We start from the raw sequence: 20917 nt of genomic DNA, 5'->3' as shown, positions 1-20917 counted from the left end.
GCCGGCGAAACCTTGTCTCCTCTGTTGGCAGGCCGGCGAAATCCGACAGCCTGTTTTTAGGGTTGTGGCGCGGCCGGCGAAATTTGAGACAGGTCGCGTGAGCGGTGAAGAGAAGGGTTATGCTGTCGCGCGAGAGGTGAAGAGGAGGGTTGTGTCGCGGTGTTCCGGCGAAACCTGAGACAGGTCACGCGATTTGTGTCCCGGCGTCGCGGCGTGCGGGATGCGGGGAGAGAAATCCTGAGGAGGGGAAGGGTAGATTTGGTAGGATAAAAATAGAAGTTGTAATGTAATCAGATTACCTATTATTTTCTTTGTAATCGAGATTACAAAGGAGGGCTCTTTTTTTGTAATACGATTACATTACATTACATCTTTTAAATATTACCAAACAAAATAAATTATCTTGTAATGTAATCCTGATTACATTACAAGCTTGATTACCCCTTACCAAACATGCCCTAATATAATAGGACCAGTTCTTTAAAAGGAATGACAATATATGAAGATATCCGAGGAACCCTAATAATTTACCCATTGCATCATGGCATTTAGAATCTAGGTATGACCTCCTCTTTCACCATGTATAAGCTGAACTCAGTGACAATTGCTGCGCTTGTTCTCTCTTCTCATCCTGGGAGTGGCGACATCTCAAATTCTGGATGTACAGGTAGCCGTCCCTTTAATTCACTTCTGCTCATCCTGACTTGGAGTTTGTTCTTACAGCCTACAATGCTTACTAGTGGGCACCTTGCGATTCCTGCTTCAATCAACTTTTTCTCTTCTTCAAACTTGCTGGCTGTGATTTTTGGTCTTTTGCTCTTGTGCTTGATGTGGCAGTACTGATTAGTATAATCAGGTTTCGACTTTGTTGTCTCTCTTCAGCAGCACACCTTTTTCCTGGTTGTTCCTGGTTTTCTGCAAATGCAGCACCTTCTTCAACACAGTGAGGATACATGCTGCACTATGTTGTGAAATCTCCAGAATCTGTGGATCTTCAAGAATAGCACACCATGTACGACAACATTCTTATGACCAGCAGTAGTGATTTCTCTGCCTTTTTCTGGAATTCTGCAGAATCTGATTGCTTGAGATCCACCATCTGTTTTAGATATATTTACAGCTGCAGGTCAATCTTTCATATCCATAAACCAAAATCTGATCTCTGCTTTAAAAATCTGCCTTCATCTAGATGTTATGCTCTGAAGATTCTCATGATGACCAGTTGCACTCCGTGCTGATCTCTATCTGGTTTCACACCATCTGGTGTTTGTTTTTTCCTCTCCAGTTTCTTCCTTGTTTTGGAATTTTTGTCACTGCTGTTGCAGCAGAGTCTCTCCTTCAGAATTCCTAGCTACCTTCAGCAACACATCAGTTTCTTTAATTTCTACTTTCCCAGGAACTGATTGCAGTTTTCTTGTTGCATGATTCTGCTACTGTGATTTAGATCAGCTTCTCCCAGATCAATTTCTTCCCTCCTGAGAAGAATATGTTCCTGTTTCAAGATTTATTAGGAACATACTTGTTTCTTCTCTCTCAGGAACTGATCAAATATTTGGAAATGGATGTGCTCTATTATTTTGCATATCTAGGTAACTTACTCATGATAATTTTCTTAATAGTTTGCCTCTTTCAATTAGACCCACTGTAATGTATCTATCGAGTACAGTGCTTCCTTAAGTGGTATACCTCTAATAGTGCATTATGCCGTTTTGTGCCTTCATTGTCTTATGGAGCTAATCCTACTATTTGCACTGCACACATTATTAGATCTGACAGTGGATTCTAGATTCAATAGCCTATAAGCCTATATCAGGTAACATCTTCCTATTCTCTGGTCTTATACCATCTCATCTATTCATCTACTCTAACTGATGATTGGTCATTGTATATGTGAGGGGTAGTGGTTCACTTCCCCATTTTAAGAACTTTCTTCCATCTGTCTGAGTTTTCTTTCAAGTTGCTATCTGTCAGCAATTTCACTAAATCGCTAAGTTGCTCAATAATCATTACCATTGATTTTGTTTCCATTCAAAAAGGATCAATATGGCATATGAATCTCGAGGATTATATCAGTTGGCAATGACAAAAGTCAGAACACTCATTTGCTACTCTAGTTGGTTTTTCTGCACTTAAATCTAGAGTCATCTTGGCCTTCTTGTTGTATAGAATTTATAAATGTGGATTTATAATAGCCGACCCCACTTATTTTCATTGTTGTTGTTGTAGTCTATTAGTGCGTTTCAAGGCAAACATGTTTGATTTTCATTTTAGAATTGTCAAAGTCATGCTTCTTCACTATATTCCTGAATGAACATGCATATTTTGGGTCCAAGAAGGGTTTGTTTGAAACTAATGGTAAAATTTTTGCCACCTTCATGGATACCTACTTTACTACAGCTTGAGTTTTATTATTGTAATAGCATTATGAACTTTCCCATTTTTTTCTTTCTTTAGTGCATATACTGAAACTCAGTTGAGGATGTCTAGTCTATTAAAACTTTCAGAAGTTATAATGGCCAGGAATATTTTCTAATACTTTTAATCCTTCATCTTTAGCTAGGGTTGATCATATCTCCATGTCCTCATAAGCCTCAACAAAAGTGTTATTGAGGGACAAATACCCATTTGGATGACACAGTTTGTACACTATTACTTTATATTAGTTACTTTGTCTTGGGATATGACACCCTTATGCATGCTACCTTATAAACCACATGCTTTTTCTGTTCTTCATGTCATATTCTTCCTTTCCTCCCTTTGTGAGGTCCTTTGCTTCTTGCGTGTTTGAGTCTACTTGTTTTGTTCATCTCTTGAGATAGATTGCCTCCTAGATTTTGCAAGTGTCTTTCTTTACTGTTTTGGTTTGCAAGTAGGGCTTTGGTGCTACTCTCTTGAGTTGGAATGTGTCTTTATTTTTGTTTATGTGATATTCTTCGAGTCTACTCATGTTTTCTTTATCACAACATTTACTCCCAAGTTGGGAGTCAAGGCCTTTTGTTTCATGATACCTTCCACTCTGCGAAGTGTATCCTTATATCAGTCCTATTGATAATATCATCATTTGTCAACTCTACATGAATAATAAGATTTGAGGCATACCTTTGCCAATGATGGAAGCTAAAGGGAAAGGAGGGGAACTGACACAAGACATACATAAACAATGGGACTCCATATGTAATTTTGTAATTTTTCTCTCCTCCCTCTTGGCTTTTCACCCAAGTTACAACGGAAATATTCACTAAATTATACATGGATTTACATAATTTGTGTACATCTTCAATGAAAAATAACTCCCATCAGCATTCTTCCTTCTGAAATTTTCTGTTGGAAGAGGAATGTTACATTGTCATTAATTTGTTAGCTTTCTATACAGTTGGTAAAAAGATTACAATATCTATTATGCTCATTCCTTGTTTGTTTTTCTAATATGTTTAGTGAATTTAAAAACCAAGTTCTTGATTTTGTTATTCATATGCCTAGACATAGATTGTGATAGGTGTTGTCATGCAATTGAATGGGTGAAACCTTTATTTCAGCATATCCTAACATAAACTGATATTGCCTAGTAATAGATTCTTTGATAAATGATGATATTACTATGTGCCATGAAACAGTAATAGCAAAAGTAAAATGTTTGTTTTGTTTCAGGTGTTTCTTGAATTTAGGAGTTCTGTCATCGAAAGACGTGCAAGATTTATGCTTAGTCAAGCTTTAGAACGAAAACATATTATAGAGGTATATCTTCTCCTATCTAAATGCTTAACATGGCATAGTTTATAAGTATTGTTTTTACTTTATTTTATTTTCAGGGCATCATTATTGGTCTTGATAACTTGGATGATATTATAAACATAGTCAGGGAAGCATCTAGTAACACTCTGGCTGTAGCCGCTTTAGTGAAAGGTATGCCTTTATTTATCTTGACTATAATGGGTGATTAATGAATAAACACTAGCGTAGTCGTCATGCCATTACTTTTGCAATAGATGAAGAGTCTATGCTATATTTACTATTAGGAGAAGGGGCATTCAATTTTGTTTGTGGGTTAGGTCCTCTACGTCCCATTTGTTATTCTTGATCGTGGATTGAGATTTTGGTCACCTTTTCTTTTTCGAAATTTAAAGTTTAATGTTACCTTCCCCTAGGAGGCATATCTACTTGGTGTTTAGTATTTTACCCAAACATGCATAATCTTAACGAATAACTAGTGTTAAAGCAGAATGAGATAAAATAAACAACAAATTTATGGTAACTATATCCATCAAAATCATAGCCAGCCAAAGCGACCACAGTTAATGAAATTGGGGGCTAGGTAAGGATATCAGAATGGAAGACTTCTAGAATAGTATGAAAAGGACACATGTAAAATCATGAATAGAAATGCTATCAAAACAACTAATATTATGCGTCCAATTTAACCAGAGATACATGGTGATATGACAACATTCACACCATTGCATCAATGCAACTCCATACTATTATATTATTCACAAATGTATCAATGCAAGTTTTTCATTAGCATATCATCGACTCAAATGCATCAACACCAGTGTTACCACAAAATGCATTGAATCATCACCGACAATGTCTACAAATGCTACAATGCAGCAATAACTACATGGTGATATTACTGTGTTATCACCCACAACAGTTGTAAGATGATGAATATCCTACCTGAGTTTTGAAGAAACCGAGAAGGGAACCTGCCTTAATGGAAAAGGATTGCGAACAGCAGAATCTTCAATGTTATTGCATTGTAAGAGACCATTATCCCTCCAACTGACATGTTTCAATCCGATTCACCACTTCAACAAGCATTAGTTCAACTATGTTTTAGGCTCGTGTTAATAATATAGTTTAAAATCTCGAGCCGTTTTGTCTGATACAGGCGAAACAACTCATTCCACTTGCGGACTGGCATCGGCTTAAGCACGCCTTCAGTGCCGGTGTGCCGTGACACATCCGAACTTGTCACATGGGCCCGACGAAACATCCAAACATGTCTCACGGGCCTGGTAATGCATCCGGATTTGTCGTGCGAGCTTGCAGTCGTCGGTGGCGCTAAGGCGTAAGGTTTTTAACTAGGTTTAGTTTAATTAAATAACTTAGGTTAATAATTTTAATCAACTCCTAGTTATATTGAGATAATTTAAATAAGCTTAATTAAAGTCTAATAAAATTATCCCATTAATTTAATATATATATATATATAATTATTGTATTTTTTATTTTATTTTTTTTTTAATATTTAGATTATATTTTTAATTTTTAGTTAATATATTTTATATTTAAAAAATATTGAAATTATATCGGTATAATATGATATCGAAACTGTATCATTTCAGTTCGGGACTGAAATCTTGGCACGGCTCGAGATTTTAAATCATGGTTAATATGCAATTTTTTTATTGCAATTAATCTTCTATTCTTTTATAAACACTATTTAATAGCTTTCTAGATGCTTTATCATAACCATTGTCTAATTAATAAAAATGAGCTATAGTTGATCTCTCATTCATGAACAAAAACAAAATTTCATATGGTATTTCCATACTAATATTTCTTTATATATATATATATTTATCATATACTTTGTCTTATGAATTGTGATGTATATTTTTGTACATATTATATATATTATATATATATATATATATATATATACATGTATGTGCGTTTTATGAATTGTGATGTATATTTTTGTGTATACACACACACACACACACATATATATACATGTATGTTTGTCTTATGAATTGTGATGTATACAAAATACTTATGTTCTTTAATGCAGCAAACTACTGAATCACAAAACCATGTAAAGTTTGCTTCATAGATTTGTAAATTTGTTCCATCTATTTTCAACCTCTGCATTGAGATAACATAGTTCAGTTCGTTATTATTGTTTTCACGATCAAAGTAAGATGAGCAGAACCTTGTTGGATGATATTTGAGTTAATGCTCACCTACACATTTATGTTCTGAATTACAACAGCTTCGTGTCTTTCGACAATTTTATATTAACATTGCAAGATTTCTAATTTTATTTTGCATCTATTGAGTTTAAACAGTTTCCTAGAAGAAATTTAGGAATGTGGTTTATGTTTCTCTATGTTTTTACATTCAGTTCAGTTTATATACATTGAGACTGAGTGTTATCCTTGTTCTAGGGTACAATTTATCTGAAAAACAAGCTGAAGCTTTGCTGGACATTGCTTTGAGAAAACTTACTACTCTTCAGGTTTATATTATATTTGCTCTTAATAATTGATTATATATTTCAATCATTCTTATTTCTTGATGATTCTTTATTATATTTTGTAGAGAAAGAAGTTTATGGATGAAGAGAAATCATTATCAAAACATATTTCTTATCTAAACGGACTCTTGTCTAGTAAGAAGCTTATCTTCAAGGTGATTATTCTTTTTCGACCGCTTCCGGTGCATAAATGATTGATGTGTAGAAATTTTATTAAGGACTCTAATTCTATACCCTTAAGTGTTTTGGGATTAAAACTCCTATACCTTTCTAAAAGAATAGTGGTAATTGTTGCTAAGAACGTTGTTTAGATTTCCTTTGTTAATTGTGATATTTAAACGATAAAAATAGAGATTGAAATGTTTGTTGGAGTGGACTTATGGAGCTTTAAGTATCTAAAACACAATAATATTTGAATTCAAGAAAATGTGAAAATCATTTAGAAATTTATTACCTCTATGTTTTAAAACAACAAAGTTGAATTTGCATTGCTTGACATGACAAAAAATTTTCTAAAAACAAACAATTAATATATATTATTCAATATCTTGGGGAATATTTGCTAATACATTCATAATTCATGATAGCTTTAACTATCAGTGATTCCACATACTAAAAGGTACCCTACCTAATTAATCAAAAACTATGGCAAATGTTATAATTAAATTAAGGAACAAAAAGTATATGTAAAAGTAATTCATTCATTTTGTAAAACCAAGCACAACAAGAATGTGTCTTAACAAAATATCTAAATGAGTAGAACAAAAAGTAAAGTAGGTAAATCAAAATCCTATTTTAAATCAAGATTTTCGAGCAATTCTAAACAATTGCTGAAAGTATCGATAACTTCGAATTCAATTGCCTACAAAACTATAGCCAAAGAAAATGGGGAGGGAATACAAATTGCTAAGTAGTAAACAAAAAAATATGTATATTAAGTTTAATCTTAATTAATATTTAATCACATTACAACACTAAAGTTCCAAGTTGGTTATTTTATTTAATATAAAGTCAACTCTTATATGTATGCTTCTTAATTGTTACCATATATTTTTTTTCATAAGTCATTTCACTTGATTATCATTATTTATTTTTCTTATGTGAAGTCACTTATTTTCCAAAAGAATCCACTTTGAATTATTATCTTTTTATTTATTACTAATAAATAGGCTAAAAGGTGAATTGCTAGAATTAACTCCTTAGAGTATAAATAGTGCAATCTAACACAGGGATTAAAGCCATTATCGGTACCACGTCTCTATGAACGGTTAGGTGCTATGATGAAAGATGATAAAACTTCATATGGGTACAACATGTCTATTGGTGGTTAGGTGCTATGATAAAATACTTATCTTAGAGTTTTCACTTTTTATTATTTATTTTTACCACTCAACAATTCTTTCATTTTGAGTTTACATATTGTTTAACCATATCATGTTTGAGTAATTGCTAATTTCAAGGATTGACCTAAGCCACGTTTCAATAAATGTGTTTGAATTTAACCATATATTAGAAGATGATCTTCAAATAAGGTGTATAACATAAGAGAAGTATTCAAGTAACTACATGTAAATCAACTAGTGGGGTGAAAAGATAAAATAGTTTCTTAAACGGCGCACCCAAGGTTTTTAAATTCCTAAAGGGGGTACCATGCTTCTTTTTTTTTACCAAAGGGGGCTCCCGCCAATAGCTGTAACACTAATCCATGTTTTGAAACATTCGAGCCACACTTTGAAATAGGAAAAGTTTTTTTTGGTTCGGATGCACGTAACCTTGGACATCTCTTCTCTCAGCTCGCCGAAAGTGAAATCCTCCATAAGTCAAAATCCTACATGCACCTCATCTTCTTTCCCTCATTCGGTTTTAGAGTTTACATCTAAATTTCAATAATCGCTCATCAAGTGTGGCTTTCTCATCCTGTGTTTTGACATTGGCTTATCTCCTTCCTCTCCTTCTGCAATCTAGTCTTGTAAACTCTACTCCTATTGTAGAATGGTGCAAGAATATGGTTCAAACTCTTGATCAACTCCAAAGGTATGTTTTCGATTTATGCTTTAGTCAAGCATGATGAAGTCCCCATTCTACATGTTTCAAGTTTTTTTCTCACATTTTCTTAGATTTTTTTTTATTTTATAATGGTTTGCATTGTTCCAAGTAACTACATTGTTTTGTTGTTCTATATTCGAAGTTTGTAAATCCATTAATGAGTTTTTTTAAAAAAAATTATTGGTGGATGTAGAGTATTATCAATGAAAAATAAATCCACCGACTACGCTACCTCCATATGAAATTTTGGTTTTTTTCATTACAATATGATAGAAATTTCAGCATTGTATTATATTTTAATATTTTAGGCATGAGTTGATGTTGGGAAGAAACTCTAATGGGCACTTTAATATTTTTTTGGTTGTCCAAAAAGGAAAGCAACATGGTTTTATTTGTTTACATGATAGACACAGAGATCGTTAAACCGTCCTCATTTGCTATTTTTTTGGACATACCATAAATTCTACAACTCCGGGGGCTATTGGTGAATATATCGCAAAGCTAGGTTTTCAAGTGTTCTAGTTGCTTTAACCAGAAGAGATATGTTTTGTTGCTTGGTATTGCATAGAGTGGTACTTCTGTTCCTATTAATTTAATTGAAGCAATAGGTGACCTATCTTTTTCATTTTAAAAAAAAGAACCTACTAGAACAAGAATTGAGGAGATGCTTAAAATATATTCCCATATAGTTGAAGTAGATGATGATGTTTTAGTATTTTGTAAATTTTATATTTTGTATATATTTGCTTGTGTTTTTTTCTAGTATATATTAGGTTTTTATAGGTCCTGTAGATATTGTAGATGATTTTGACAATTTAGGTAGATTCAATTGGGTTAAAGTCATCCATAATTTTTTGACTTCACAACATACCATTGGTGAATTTTTTTCATCAACTAATTGATATGAAATGAGCACGTCACTTCCTTATCTAAAGAAGGGATTTGTTGAGCTTTTGATTGTGAATTTCTATTTGCTAGTTTATTTGATTTTCTATATGGACATTAGCATGTAATACTTTGTATATTAAATAAATATGGTTTTTGAAGTATGTCCCAATCTAGAGACTATAATATTGAAGGAGCATGAATAAATAAGTGGATTACTTCTTCACATATTAGCAAGGTGAGAGCTTTATTGAACCAAATCTCACTTAAGGAGGTAAATATTAAGGCTGTCAACTAACTTTCTTTTATTTTTAGTTTCTAAATAGTTATTTCTATTTTGATAGGTTATTTTTGATCTAATATCTACCCCTATTGAAATTACATTGCTTGAGACCTTCATCACCTCGATGATACTTCACATCCACTATAGACATCATTATTATATGCTATAGAAGCAAGATACGCTAGTAGTGAATGTCATAATTGCATTGTTCATAATAAAGGACCTAAGAATGAAAACAAACAGCTAAATGAAAGGGTTAAAGAATTATTTAAAATTAGAGAAAGAGAAGACCATCTAGGCTGAATCAAGTGACAATATAGTGGATCCTCATCCTGAACCATAACGAAAAAAGTCGCTATGATTACAAGGATACTTCTATTGATTCTCGTATGTGGCTTAAGTTAGTATCTCATAGGAAGAGGAGCAAGAGAGAAATCTATAAGCCCAAAAGAATTCAGGATTCTAAGAACATCACGAGACAAGAAGAACAATTGGTCGAGGTATAAAAAGGAAGCTTGAAAAAAATATAAAGTAGAAGTTATTAGAGACATGGAAAAATAAAAAATAATATGGATGACTTATAAGAAGACAGAGATACTATCTCAATTTTTGAAGGAAATGCTTAAGAAGAGGTTGATAAGGTAGTAGTAAGAATTACTGAACTTAACAAAATGAGATTGGAAGCCATTGCTATAAGTTAGTATGTAATATATAGAAGAATTAGTTTGAGATTGGAAGCCATTGCTATAAGTTGTAATATATAGAAGAATTAGTTTGAGTATTTTTATTTAAATTATTAATTATGTATGTTTTCTTTATTATAGTGTGCCAAGAAATAATTTAAAACTCAAGAAAATAAAACGAAATGAAGATGTGACCTACTTGTTAAATATATTGAAAAAATTAAAATATGGTAGTTACATCCCTGTTAAAAAATTATTTAATTGTTACAAGTTTAATAATATAGAAATTGTAAATATTTATTTACATTATTGAAAGACAATATTTTTTTATATTTTTCTTTTCAGGCTTATTAGAGGTTTTGTGTGGGAGGGACTTTCTTTCTTTAACTCTGACTTCTTCTCTGGTGTAATTAACATTGTTTTCCAATCATGGAGTTAATTGATACATATTGTTCGATTCTTTTCTAGGAGGTCTCGTCATCGGGTAGGCTATATAACAAGTCTGTATACTACTCATCTAGGTTTCTTGTAAGGAATTGAAGTTATCTAGTAATATAATGATTGAATATGTTATATTACTTGATTAATTATCCCTATTTGTACAATTGCAATCCGTATCAAAATGTTTGTGGAAGACTACCAAGACACACTATCAAAACAGACCTAGAAGGACCTAGAAGAGGGAGCGGTTAGATATATTTTTATACCTATTAACAGTGATAAAATACACTTTCACTTGTTAATTGACACAAAAGCATTGACTTTCAAATATTACAACTCACTTAGATATAATGTTAAATCGGTATTCAATTTTGAAGCAGCAGTGAATATATACAATATTTGAAATATGAGTATTGCATCATTTGTAAGTATAAATTAATGTTTATGTTTGTTTTACCATTTTATGCTTATAAGTATTTGAATGTTTTGGTGAGAAATTGATATTCATCCTTGTTTAGAAGATTACCACCCCATAGATAACTGGGCCTCTATATTACAGTTAATTGTCATCAACAAGAAGCGAGGTAAGTAAAAGAAAAACATTGTGAATGTGGATTTTTTTAAATTTGAAATATTAAATTGTTCATGATGTTTACAACAATGACTAGCTTTTTTGTGATGGAATATATAAGATTTTTGCTATGACCAAATTTGTCTCAGTCTTTATTTTAAGGGATAAATTCTCTAAATTTTCAGTTGAATGATCCATCTTGCTGTAAATGTCAAGAATACTTGGGTAGGGATTGTAAACGTAAATTTAATGTATGACTTGTATAACTATATTTGTTAAATGTTTCACTATTCCTATATGTTTTAAATGATACAACACAGAGCTATAGTTACATCTTGTTAATAAATTCATATATACCACTATGCAATACTCCATTAGTAAGAATAGAAACCACCATAATAAAAAAATAATCAATATATTTATTAAAAATGTAACCAATTTAGTATACAAGTTACAGAAGACTGTTGTAACTATAGCCCTATGTTGTATTATTTAAAATATATAGGAATAGTTAAACATTTAATTAATACAGTTATACAAGTCATAAATTTAGGTTTACAATCCCTATCCGAGTATTCTTGACATTTACAGCAAGATGGATCATTCAATTGCAAATTTGAAGAATGTGTCCCTCAGGATTAAGACTGAGACATCTATTCTAAATTTGGTCATGTTAGTTTGTTTGAAGTCCATCTTCAAATCATATAATAAACATATCATATATTGCATCACAAAAAAGCCATAGTTATTATTGTCAATATCATGAGCAATTTAGTATTTCAAAAAATTCATATTCATAGTGTTTTTATTTTACTTACCTCGCTTCTTGTTGGAGTTATTTATTTATGGGGTGGTAATCTTCTAATAAGGACGAATATTAGTTTCTCACAAAAATATTCTTTGAATTCAGATATCTATAAGCATAAAATGATAAAACTAGCATAAACATTAATTTATACTCACAAATAATGTAATACTAATATTTTAAAATATTGTATATTCACCACTACTTCAAAGTCACTCTTTCAAATTCAGATGTTGGTTTAACATTATATCTACGTGAGTTGTAATGATTGAAAGTCATTATTTTTGTATCAATTGATAAGTGAAAATGTATTTTACCATTGTTAATAGATATAAAAATATACCTAACTGTTCCCTCTTCTAAGTTCGTTTTGATAGTGTGTCGTAGCAGTTTTTTACAAACATTTTGATATCAATTGTAATTTTACAAATAAAGACATAATTGATAAATTAATATAACATATTTAATCACTATATTATTCATAATTTCAATTCCTTGTAAGGAACTCGGATGAGCAAGATATAGACTTATAGTATGACCTACTCGATGAGGATGCCCCTCTGAAAAGAATCGAATAATGCGTATTAATTAACTTTTCAATTGTAAAAACAATGTCTATTACACCAGAGAAGAAGGGAAGTTAGTGTTAAAGTAAAAGACGCTTTCTCCAAAACAAAACTTGTAATAGGTCTGCAAAGAAAAATATTGATTTTCAATAACGTAAATAAATATTTGCAATTTCTATATTATTAAAGTTGTAACACAGTTAAATAATTTCTTAACAGGGATGTAAGTACTATACTTTAATTTTTTCAATGTAAGTCACATCATCTTGTTTTTTTTCTTCTTGAGTCTTAAATTATTTTTTGACATAGTATAATAAAGAAAACATATATACAATTAGTAATTGAAATAAAAATACTAAAACTACTTCTTTTGCACATACTAACTTACAGTAATGGTTTCTTATCTCATTTTGTTGAGTTCAACAATCCTTGCTACCTTCTTATCGACCTCTTATTCAGATTCCTTTAGAAATTGAGATAGTATCTCTCTCTTCTTGCAATTCATCGATATCATTTTTTATTTTTCTCACGCCCCTATTAACTTTTACTTTTAAATATTTTTTTCAAGCTTCCTTTTTGATAGCTCAATCAATTGTTCTTTTTATCGCGTGATGTTCTCATAATCTTAAATTCTTTTGGTCATAGATTTCTCTCTTGCTCCCCTTCCTTTTAAGATACTAGCTTATTATCTTTGTAATTATAGCGACTTTTGTCGCACCCTCTCTTAATCCTCTTTGTAGTAGTAACTGCTTTAGGATGAGGATACACTACATGATCGCTTGATTCAACTTGGATGCCTTCTGTTTCTATAATTTCAAGTAATTCTTTAACCTTTTCATTTAGTTGCATGTTATTTATTGTTAGCTCCTTGATTTGGTTCTGATGAACAATGTAGTTATGATATTCACTACTAGGGTATCTTGCTTCTATACATGTAGTGATGATGTCTTTAATAGATGTGGAGTATCATTGAGGTAATGAAGGTTCTTAAGCAATGTATTTTCAACAGGGGTAGGGATTAGATAAACAATAGCCTATTAAAATGGACATAATTATTTAGAAACTAAAAATGACAGAAAGTTAGTTGGCAATGTTAATATTTACCTCTTCAGATGAGACTTAGTCCAATAAAACTCTAATATGTAAAGGAGTAGTCCTCCACTTATTTATTTGTGTACTTTAATATTGTATGGTATTTGGATTGGGACATGCTCTAAAAACCATGTTTGTTCGTCACTATAAAAAATTATATAAACTAGAAAATAGAAATTTATAGTCAAATGTCCAACAAATCTCTTTAGATAAGTGATGTGGTCATTTCATATGAATTAGTTGATGAAAAAAATTCACTAATGGTAGGTAACTGTGGAGCTATAAATTGATTGAGGACTTTAAACCAATTGAATCTACTTAGATTGTCAAAATCATCTACGATATCTACAAGACCTATAAGAACTTTATATGGACTAGAAGAAAACAACACACAAGTAAATATATATAATTTACAAAATACTTAAACATCCTCATCTACTTCAACTCTATAAGAATATATTTTAAGAATCTCAATTCTTGATCTAGTTGGTTCTTTTTTTACAAAATAAGAAAGATAGGGGTCACTCGTTGCATTAGTCGAAATAATAGGAACAGAAGCACCCTGTCTATAATACCAAACAACAAAACCCCTGGATTTGAACAATTAGAACACTTGAAAACCTAACATTTTGAGATGTTGCTTTGAAATATATTCACCAATAGCCCTTGGATTTGTGGAATTTCTTGTATGTTAAAAAAAGCAAATGAGGATTGTTTAATGATCTTTTTATCTGTCATGTAAATGAACAGAGCTACATTGCTTTCCTTTACTTATTGGACCACCAAAAAATGATGAAAATGCCCTAAAACGTAGGTTGGTCCATTAGAGTTTCTTTCCAACATCAATTGATGTCTAAAATGTTGAAAAAAAATAAAATTAATATAATGCTGAAATTTCCATCATATTATAATGAAAACCAAAATTTCAAATGGGAACAATATGGTTTGTAGGTTTTCATATTGATAATATTCTATGCCCTAATGAATTTTGAGAAAAACTCATTAATAGATTTACAAACTTCGAATATAGAACAATTAAATAGTGTGGTTGTTGGGAACAATGCAAACCATTACAAAATCAAAGGAATTCAAGTAAACATATAAAAGAGAAAAATTGAAACACATAAACATGGGGGCTTCATGTTGACTAAAGCAGAAATCGAAAACATACCTTTGAAGATAAGTAAGAGCTTGAATCACATTCATTCGACGTTCTGCAATAAAAGTCGAATTTACGAGGCTATATTGTAGAATGAGAGAGAGATGAGCTAGTGTCGGGACATAGGATGAGAAGGCTAAACTGGATTAGAGATTATTAGAGTTTCGATATAAACCCTAAAACAGAATGAGAGAGGGAAAGAAGATGAGTCGTGTGTAGGTTTTTGGTTTCTTGAGGATATCACTTTCGGCGAGCTGAGAGGAGATGTCCAAGGTTCGTGTAGAGCCGTCATTTGGGTTGGATCCGTCGGGTTGACCCGCTTTGTCAAACAATTTAAGCGGGTTGAGTTGAAATTTTATCAATTCATTTTAAGGTGGGTTCAATTGGACCGACCCGCCTAGGCTCGGGACTCGTGTGGATCGGCCCGTGGCAAGCTTGGGTTGGTCTGCTAGTTGAGAATACTTATTTTTTTCTTTAAAATTTAAAATTAAAGTATAAAACTCAATGGACTAATGGGTTTGACCCGTCTAAATCGCAATCCAAACTTAAAAATTTCAACTTGATCCATTTAAATTATAATTTAAACTTAAAAATTTCAATATTTTTATACTTTTTTATATTTTGACAGGTCCGTGGTTGACCCGTCTAACTCACAACCTATCTTGGGTTGGGTTGGGTTGGAAATTTCTCAACCTGCCAAGTTGGTGGGTCGGCTCGCCCCACCCTGCCCCGTCCGACCATATGATAGGTTTTTGACGGGTTGGCCTATGTCTCGCCATGGGTTGGCCAGTGCATCTGAACCCAAAAAACACTTTTTCCCATTTCAAATTGTGGCTCGGATGTTTGAAAAAATGTGTAGTGTTACATCCATTGGCGGGAGGGATAACATTGGAATTAGGTACGCCTTTTGGTAAAAAGCAAAGTATGCTGCTCCCTTTAGGAATTTTAGAATTTTGGGTGTGTCCTTTGGGAAAATATTGTTAAAGATATCTATCAAATGTGAATAATCTAGTATTAATATTAATTTTTGAAAATAAGTCTAATTTTAATCCCTACAAATCACCCACAATGTAATGTAGTAAAAAAAATTGTGACATTAGATATAATCTTTTCACACATTTTAGTTATGTACAAAAGCTATTTAAGCGAGTTGAACAATACTTTTACTTACCTAAAATATGTATCAGATAAAGGTCCAAAACTCTACTAGTTGATGAGTATATACAAATGCATGTGTATGGAAAATTTATAGAGGTTTAAGATAAAAACTAATTATGTTAATAACATAAAGTCTAAGAATTAACTAAAACACATGATCAATAAATGAAATTCTGCTCTAATTAGCATGCTATAACTTTTATCTAATTAGTAGAATGCAACACTCATAATAAATTAACCTTAACATCCTTAAAATTAATAGCGTACACTAACTTATCATAATAAATCATGCACCGTACTTTGTATTTACCAAGTCACACCATATTCTGATAATATCGCTGACGCATTCCGTGTATAAGCACGTGCTCGTTCGAACCACCACGAATATCCTAGCCATCGAATTGTTGGCGATGGAAAAGTTACACACATCCCCAAAAAATTAGATGAAACATGCAATTGTTACTAATTTGCCACGTTAAATCATGTTCCAATGGCTAAAATATTCGACGAAGGCAATCTTCACTAGCATTGGATACATCTAACATCTTATTCTTGTCAAAGACAACATCAATAATTCGTAGCATAGATATGTATGTTCCCATGGTCTCTTACTAATCTACGATTATTATGATCTTATTTTTTTATTTTAAAATTATTATAATTTATTTTTTTCGCTGTACATTTTTTGAACACTCGATTTCTCCCTATCTTCTCTTTTCATTTCTTTAGTGAGTCTTGGCCAAAAAATATATACTACTCGTGCATATTGCCTTATCATATTTAATTAAAACTGAAACCTATGTGTTTCGAGGATTAATTTGTTTTTGAAAATGTCAAAGTTCATTGAATTCTCGGCATTGTATGACCATCAATGACTTTGGTTGAAACTCGTTGATAGCCCTGGACACATCAGGACTGACTCAAACCTAGACCAATCTAGTCCTTGCAACCTCCTAAGTCTTACTGTGCCCTCAAATCTACTTTTCAAAGCTTGAATTGCATCTAGTGACTTTCTAAAATCCGTACAACCTTGAGAATTTTTGACACAAACTCACTGAGGATCCTAAGAATATCATACCCACACAAGATACCATCAAAGGATTCCTTGGAGCCTCTTGTGTTTCACCATATCTAACATTCATAATTCTAGATAATGTACGACCATGAATAAGTCTTGATTAAAACTCACTGATGACCTTTGCCACCTCATAATTGACACAAACTATGAGTAGTGCGTACCTTACAACCTCGTGAGTATGATTGTGCCTGTAAACCTAATTTTCAAAGCTTGGATTTCATCTTATGAGTATTTGAAATGCCTTGGAAACTTTGGCACTAATTCACTTAGCGGTCTTGGCTCTTCATACCCACTTTAAGTCACCATTAATAGATTCCTTGGAGCCTCCAGAGTCTAATTATGCCCAACAATTCTAATCCTGGACACTATACAACTATTAGTGAGTTTTTGTCGAAATTAGCTCATAGTCTAGCCACCTCAGAATCGACTCAAACCAAAACCAATTTATCCTTGCAGCCTCCTGAGTTTGACCGTGCCGTCAAACTTAATTACCAAAGACTAGATTGCATTTTGTGAGTTTCTGAAATTTATACAGCCTTGTGAACTTTTAACATACTCACTAAGGGGCCTAAACTCATCGTACCCACTCTAAGACACCACCAATGGATTCCTTGGAACCTCATGAATCTTCCCATACTTAAAAATTCCTGATTTTGGATCTTGTACGACCATCATTGACTTTTGTTCCAAACTTATTAATGACCCTAAACATCTCGAAACCGACTAAAACTTTTATTACTGCGTTCCTTGCAGCCTCTTAAGTCTTATCATGCCCAACATTCCTAATTCTGGACATTGACACTTTTCGACTATTAGTGAATTTTTGCTGGAACTCATTGACTCCCTTAGAAATCTCAGAACTGATACAAGTTAGGACTATTGCGTTCCTTGCATACTCTTAAGTCTCACCATTCTTTGTGATTTTGAAATTTTAGCAATTTGTGTTAATTAAGTTAGTTATAACTTATAACTTTTTAAAAGTAAATGTAACTTTTTGAGTAACTTGATCATGTAGGGGGAATATACCATTCCTGATGAAGTGCTCTCTTTCATTAAATCTGTTAACTTACAATTAATATGGACACTACTGGTATGATATTTACATCTGGCTCAACTGAAGTTGTGAACAAAGAGATTAGTACTTCTGGCTTTGACTTGAATCAACAAGCTCCATCATCTGGGGATGATCTAGGTTATATTAGTACATGATTGAGACTCAACAAGAAATTAATGATAATAGAGTTGAAGCGGAAATTGAAAAGAATGTCTTCGAGGAAAATTCTTAGCAAATGATGTGCACTATTCATTAGAAGAGTATGTTGACAATAACGAATACAATGACGTAGAAGAACAATTTCCTTTATCTGAAGATCTATGTGTAATGAACTTTAAACTTGTACTAGTGTAAAGGCAAGAACTAGATGAGTAAACCAGGTGAGTTTATTGAATTCTATGTTGATCATGTAAATTTTTTAAATTTTTTATAAATATTTATTAATGTTTTAGGTTTTTGCAATGCGATAAAGATTTTAAGGATGCACTTGTCAAGTATGCAATAAGTAGGTTCTTGAGTATCCTTAAACAATGCATTTAAGCTTTCAGAATAATTCATAATTAACATTGATACCTTCTATCAGAGAAGTGTGCATTTGTCGATTTCATAGTATCTCTATTTTGTAACTAGCTATGAGCATCTATATGTTTCTCAAACATAGTCGCATAACTTGATCATATTTTATAACTGTGTTTGCTCTAATTGTAACATAAAACAATTCTAATGTAGGTTTATCACGAGTATTTGTAACCATGTTACAGGACAAGTGATAACAACAAAAAGCATGATAAGTAGTAGGGTAACTTTATTCATTGCATATATTATTCCATGTGTCTGTCAAATATAATAGTTATAGTTGATGGATCAACTGTAAGGAATATCTTTAGGAGATTTAGGAATCACTCCTAAGCAAGACCACACTCAACCTCAACAATTGAAAAACTAATAGGAATAAGTTTTCTATTATCATGTACTATTGTGGCCATCTATAGAACATTGGGATACTTGTCACTTAAGTGAGTTGCATTAATTTTAATTAGTTTACGAAGATATGCTTGGAAAACTTTTCAACATGCGCCAAAAGATCAAAAATAACGTTGAAACTGATTATCACCATTCGTCTTCAATGTAGTATATATATATGTGAGTCATATATCTTAACTTGCGTAAAAGTCTAGGAAGGTCAAAGTAACATTTATCGTAATCACTAATCATCTTTTTCAGCTTTCTCACATGCATTGTATATGTTCCGGTACGATATATATGCACTCTAAAACGTGATTGCATCTCTCTTTGAATCATCCTTGGTCTATAATTATATGACGACACAAACTGCCCTTCAACTTGAGAAGCTATAAAGGAAGAAGTGCATGCAATGTGATTGATTGTTTTCAGAGCATTGTCACATTAGTGAGACTTTATATATTTTATAATAGTGAACTCAATATATCCCCTTGCAATTATTCTCCATGTACAATTTTCATTCTTGCAAATTGCCTTTACCATAATATTCTTGGAGTCCTTTGGTTTGTATTTCGAATTGCCTATTTATTGCATACTTAACAAGTGCATCCTTAAAATTATCAAAAACCTGAAACAATAATAAATATATACTTATGTTTGTAATCTTGAAATTTGGCAGAGTTAACAACCCATTTACAAAAAGTTTATAAAATACATTACTTGACCAACATAGAATTCAATCAATTCATCTGGTTCTTGCCTTTGTACTGATACAAGTTTAGAGTTAAAGGAAATTGCTCTTCTAGGTCGTTGTATTCATTACCGTTGACACACTCTTCCAATGATTAGTGCATATCATTTGCTAAGAATTTTCCTCAGAGACATTCCTTTCAATTTTCGCTTTAACTCTTTTTTCATTAATTTTTTATTGAGTTCAAATATCCTTAAAAATGTCTCTCAATCGTATACTAATATCGCCTATATCATCCTTCAATCATGGACTTTGTTGATTCATGTCGAATCTATAATTACTAGTCTCCCTAGACGAGTGTCGTTCCTCTAATTGTGAGTCAACATATATTTAATGAAAAAGAACGCTTCGTCTTGAATGGGATCTTCCCTATATTAATAGTTACTCAAAAAGTTACATTTACTTTAAAAAAGTTATAAGTTATAACTAACTAGATTAATACAAATTGTCAAAATTTAAGAGTCTCAAGGGATGATGAGACTTAGGAGTGTGCAAAGAACGTAGTGGTCCTAGTTTGTATCAGTTGTAAGATTTCTAGGGTCATCAATAAGTTCTGACAAAAAGTCACTAATGGTCGAAGAATGTCTAGAATTAGGAATGCTGGGCATGGTGAGACTCTAAAGGAGTGTGCAAGGAACGTAGTGGTTCTGGTTTGAGCTAGTTTTGGTGTGTCTAGTGCTAATAGTGAGTTTCGACCAAAAGTTATTGATGGTCGTACAATGTCCATAATCAATAATATTGGGCATGGGGAAATTCCAAGGAATCTATTGGTGGTGTCTTAGAGTTGGTATGATGTCCCAAAAGTTTTGAAGGCCATGCAGGTTTCAAAAACTTACAACTTGGAATCCAAACTTTAGAAATTTGGTTAGAGGACATGGTCAGACTTAGAAGGTTGCAAAAAACGTAGTGGTTATATTTTGAGTCAGTTTTGAGGTGTCTAGGGCCAGCATCAAGTTTTAGTCGAAGTCATTAATGATTGTACAATATCCAGAATCGGGAATTTTAGGCATGGAGTGACTCAGGAGGCTCTAAGGAATCCATTGGTGGTCTTAGAGTGGGTATGATGTGTCAATGCCCCTCGGTGAGTTTGTGCGAAAAGTTTTCATGGTTGTGTAGATTTTAG

At 32.3% G+C, this 20917-nt stretch overlaps 1 protein-coding gene across 1 annotated transcript in view; it reads left to right on the top strand.

Moving 5' to 3' along the window:
* The window catches only part of LOC141848479 (DNA gyrase subunit A, chloroplastic/mitochondrial-like), a 51275-nt gene that overhangs the window by 23818 nt on the left and 6540 nt on the right, over positions 1–20917 (top strand). The window contains exons 14-17 of the mRNA XM_074736511.1: positions 3649–3735; positions 3810–3903; positions 6171–6241; positions 6325–6414. Coding sequence (XP_074592612.1) covers positions 3649–3735; positions 3810–3903; positions 6171–6241; positions 6325–6414 — 342 coding nt within the window. The remainder of the gene's footprint in view (positions 1–3648; positions 3736–3809; positions 3904–6170; positions 6242–6324; positions 6415–20917) is intronic.

This window comes from Curcuma longa, chromosome 17 (genome assembly GCF_044706935.1).
Source record: "Curcuma longa cultivar G26 ecotype Majalengka, Jawa Barat chromosome 17, ITB_CL_G26_1.1, whole genome shotgun sequence".
NCBI lineage: Eukaryota > Viridiplantae > Streptophyta > Magnoliopsida > Zingiberales > Zingiberaceae > Curcuma > Curcuma longa.
Note: the sequence above shows the minus strand (reverse complement) of the source record. Positions and strands in the feature narration are given on the sequence as shown.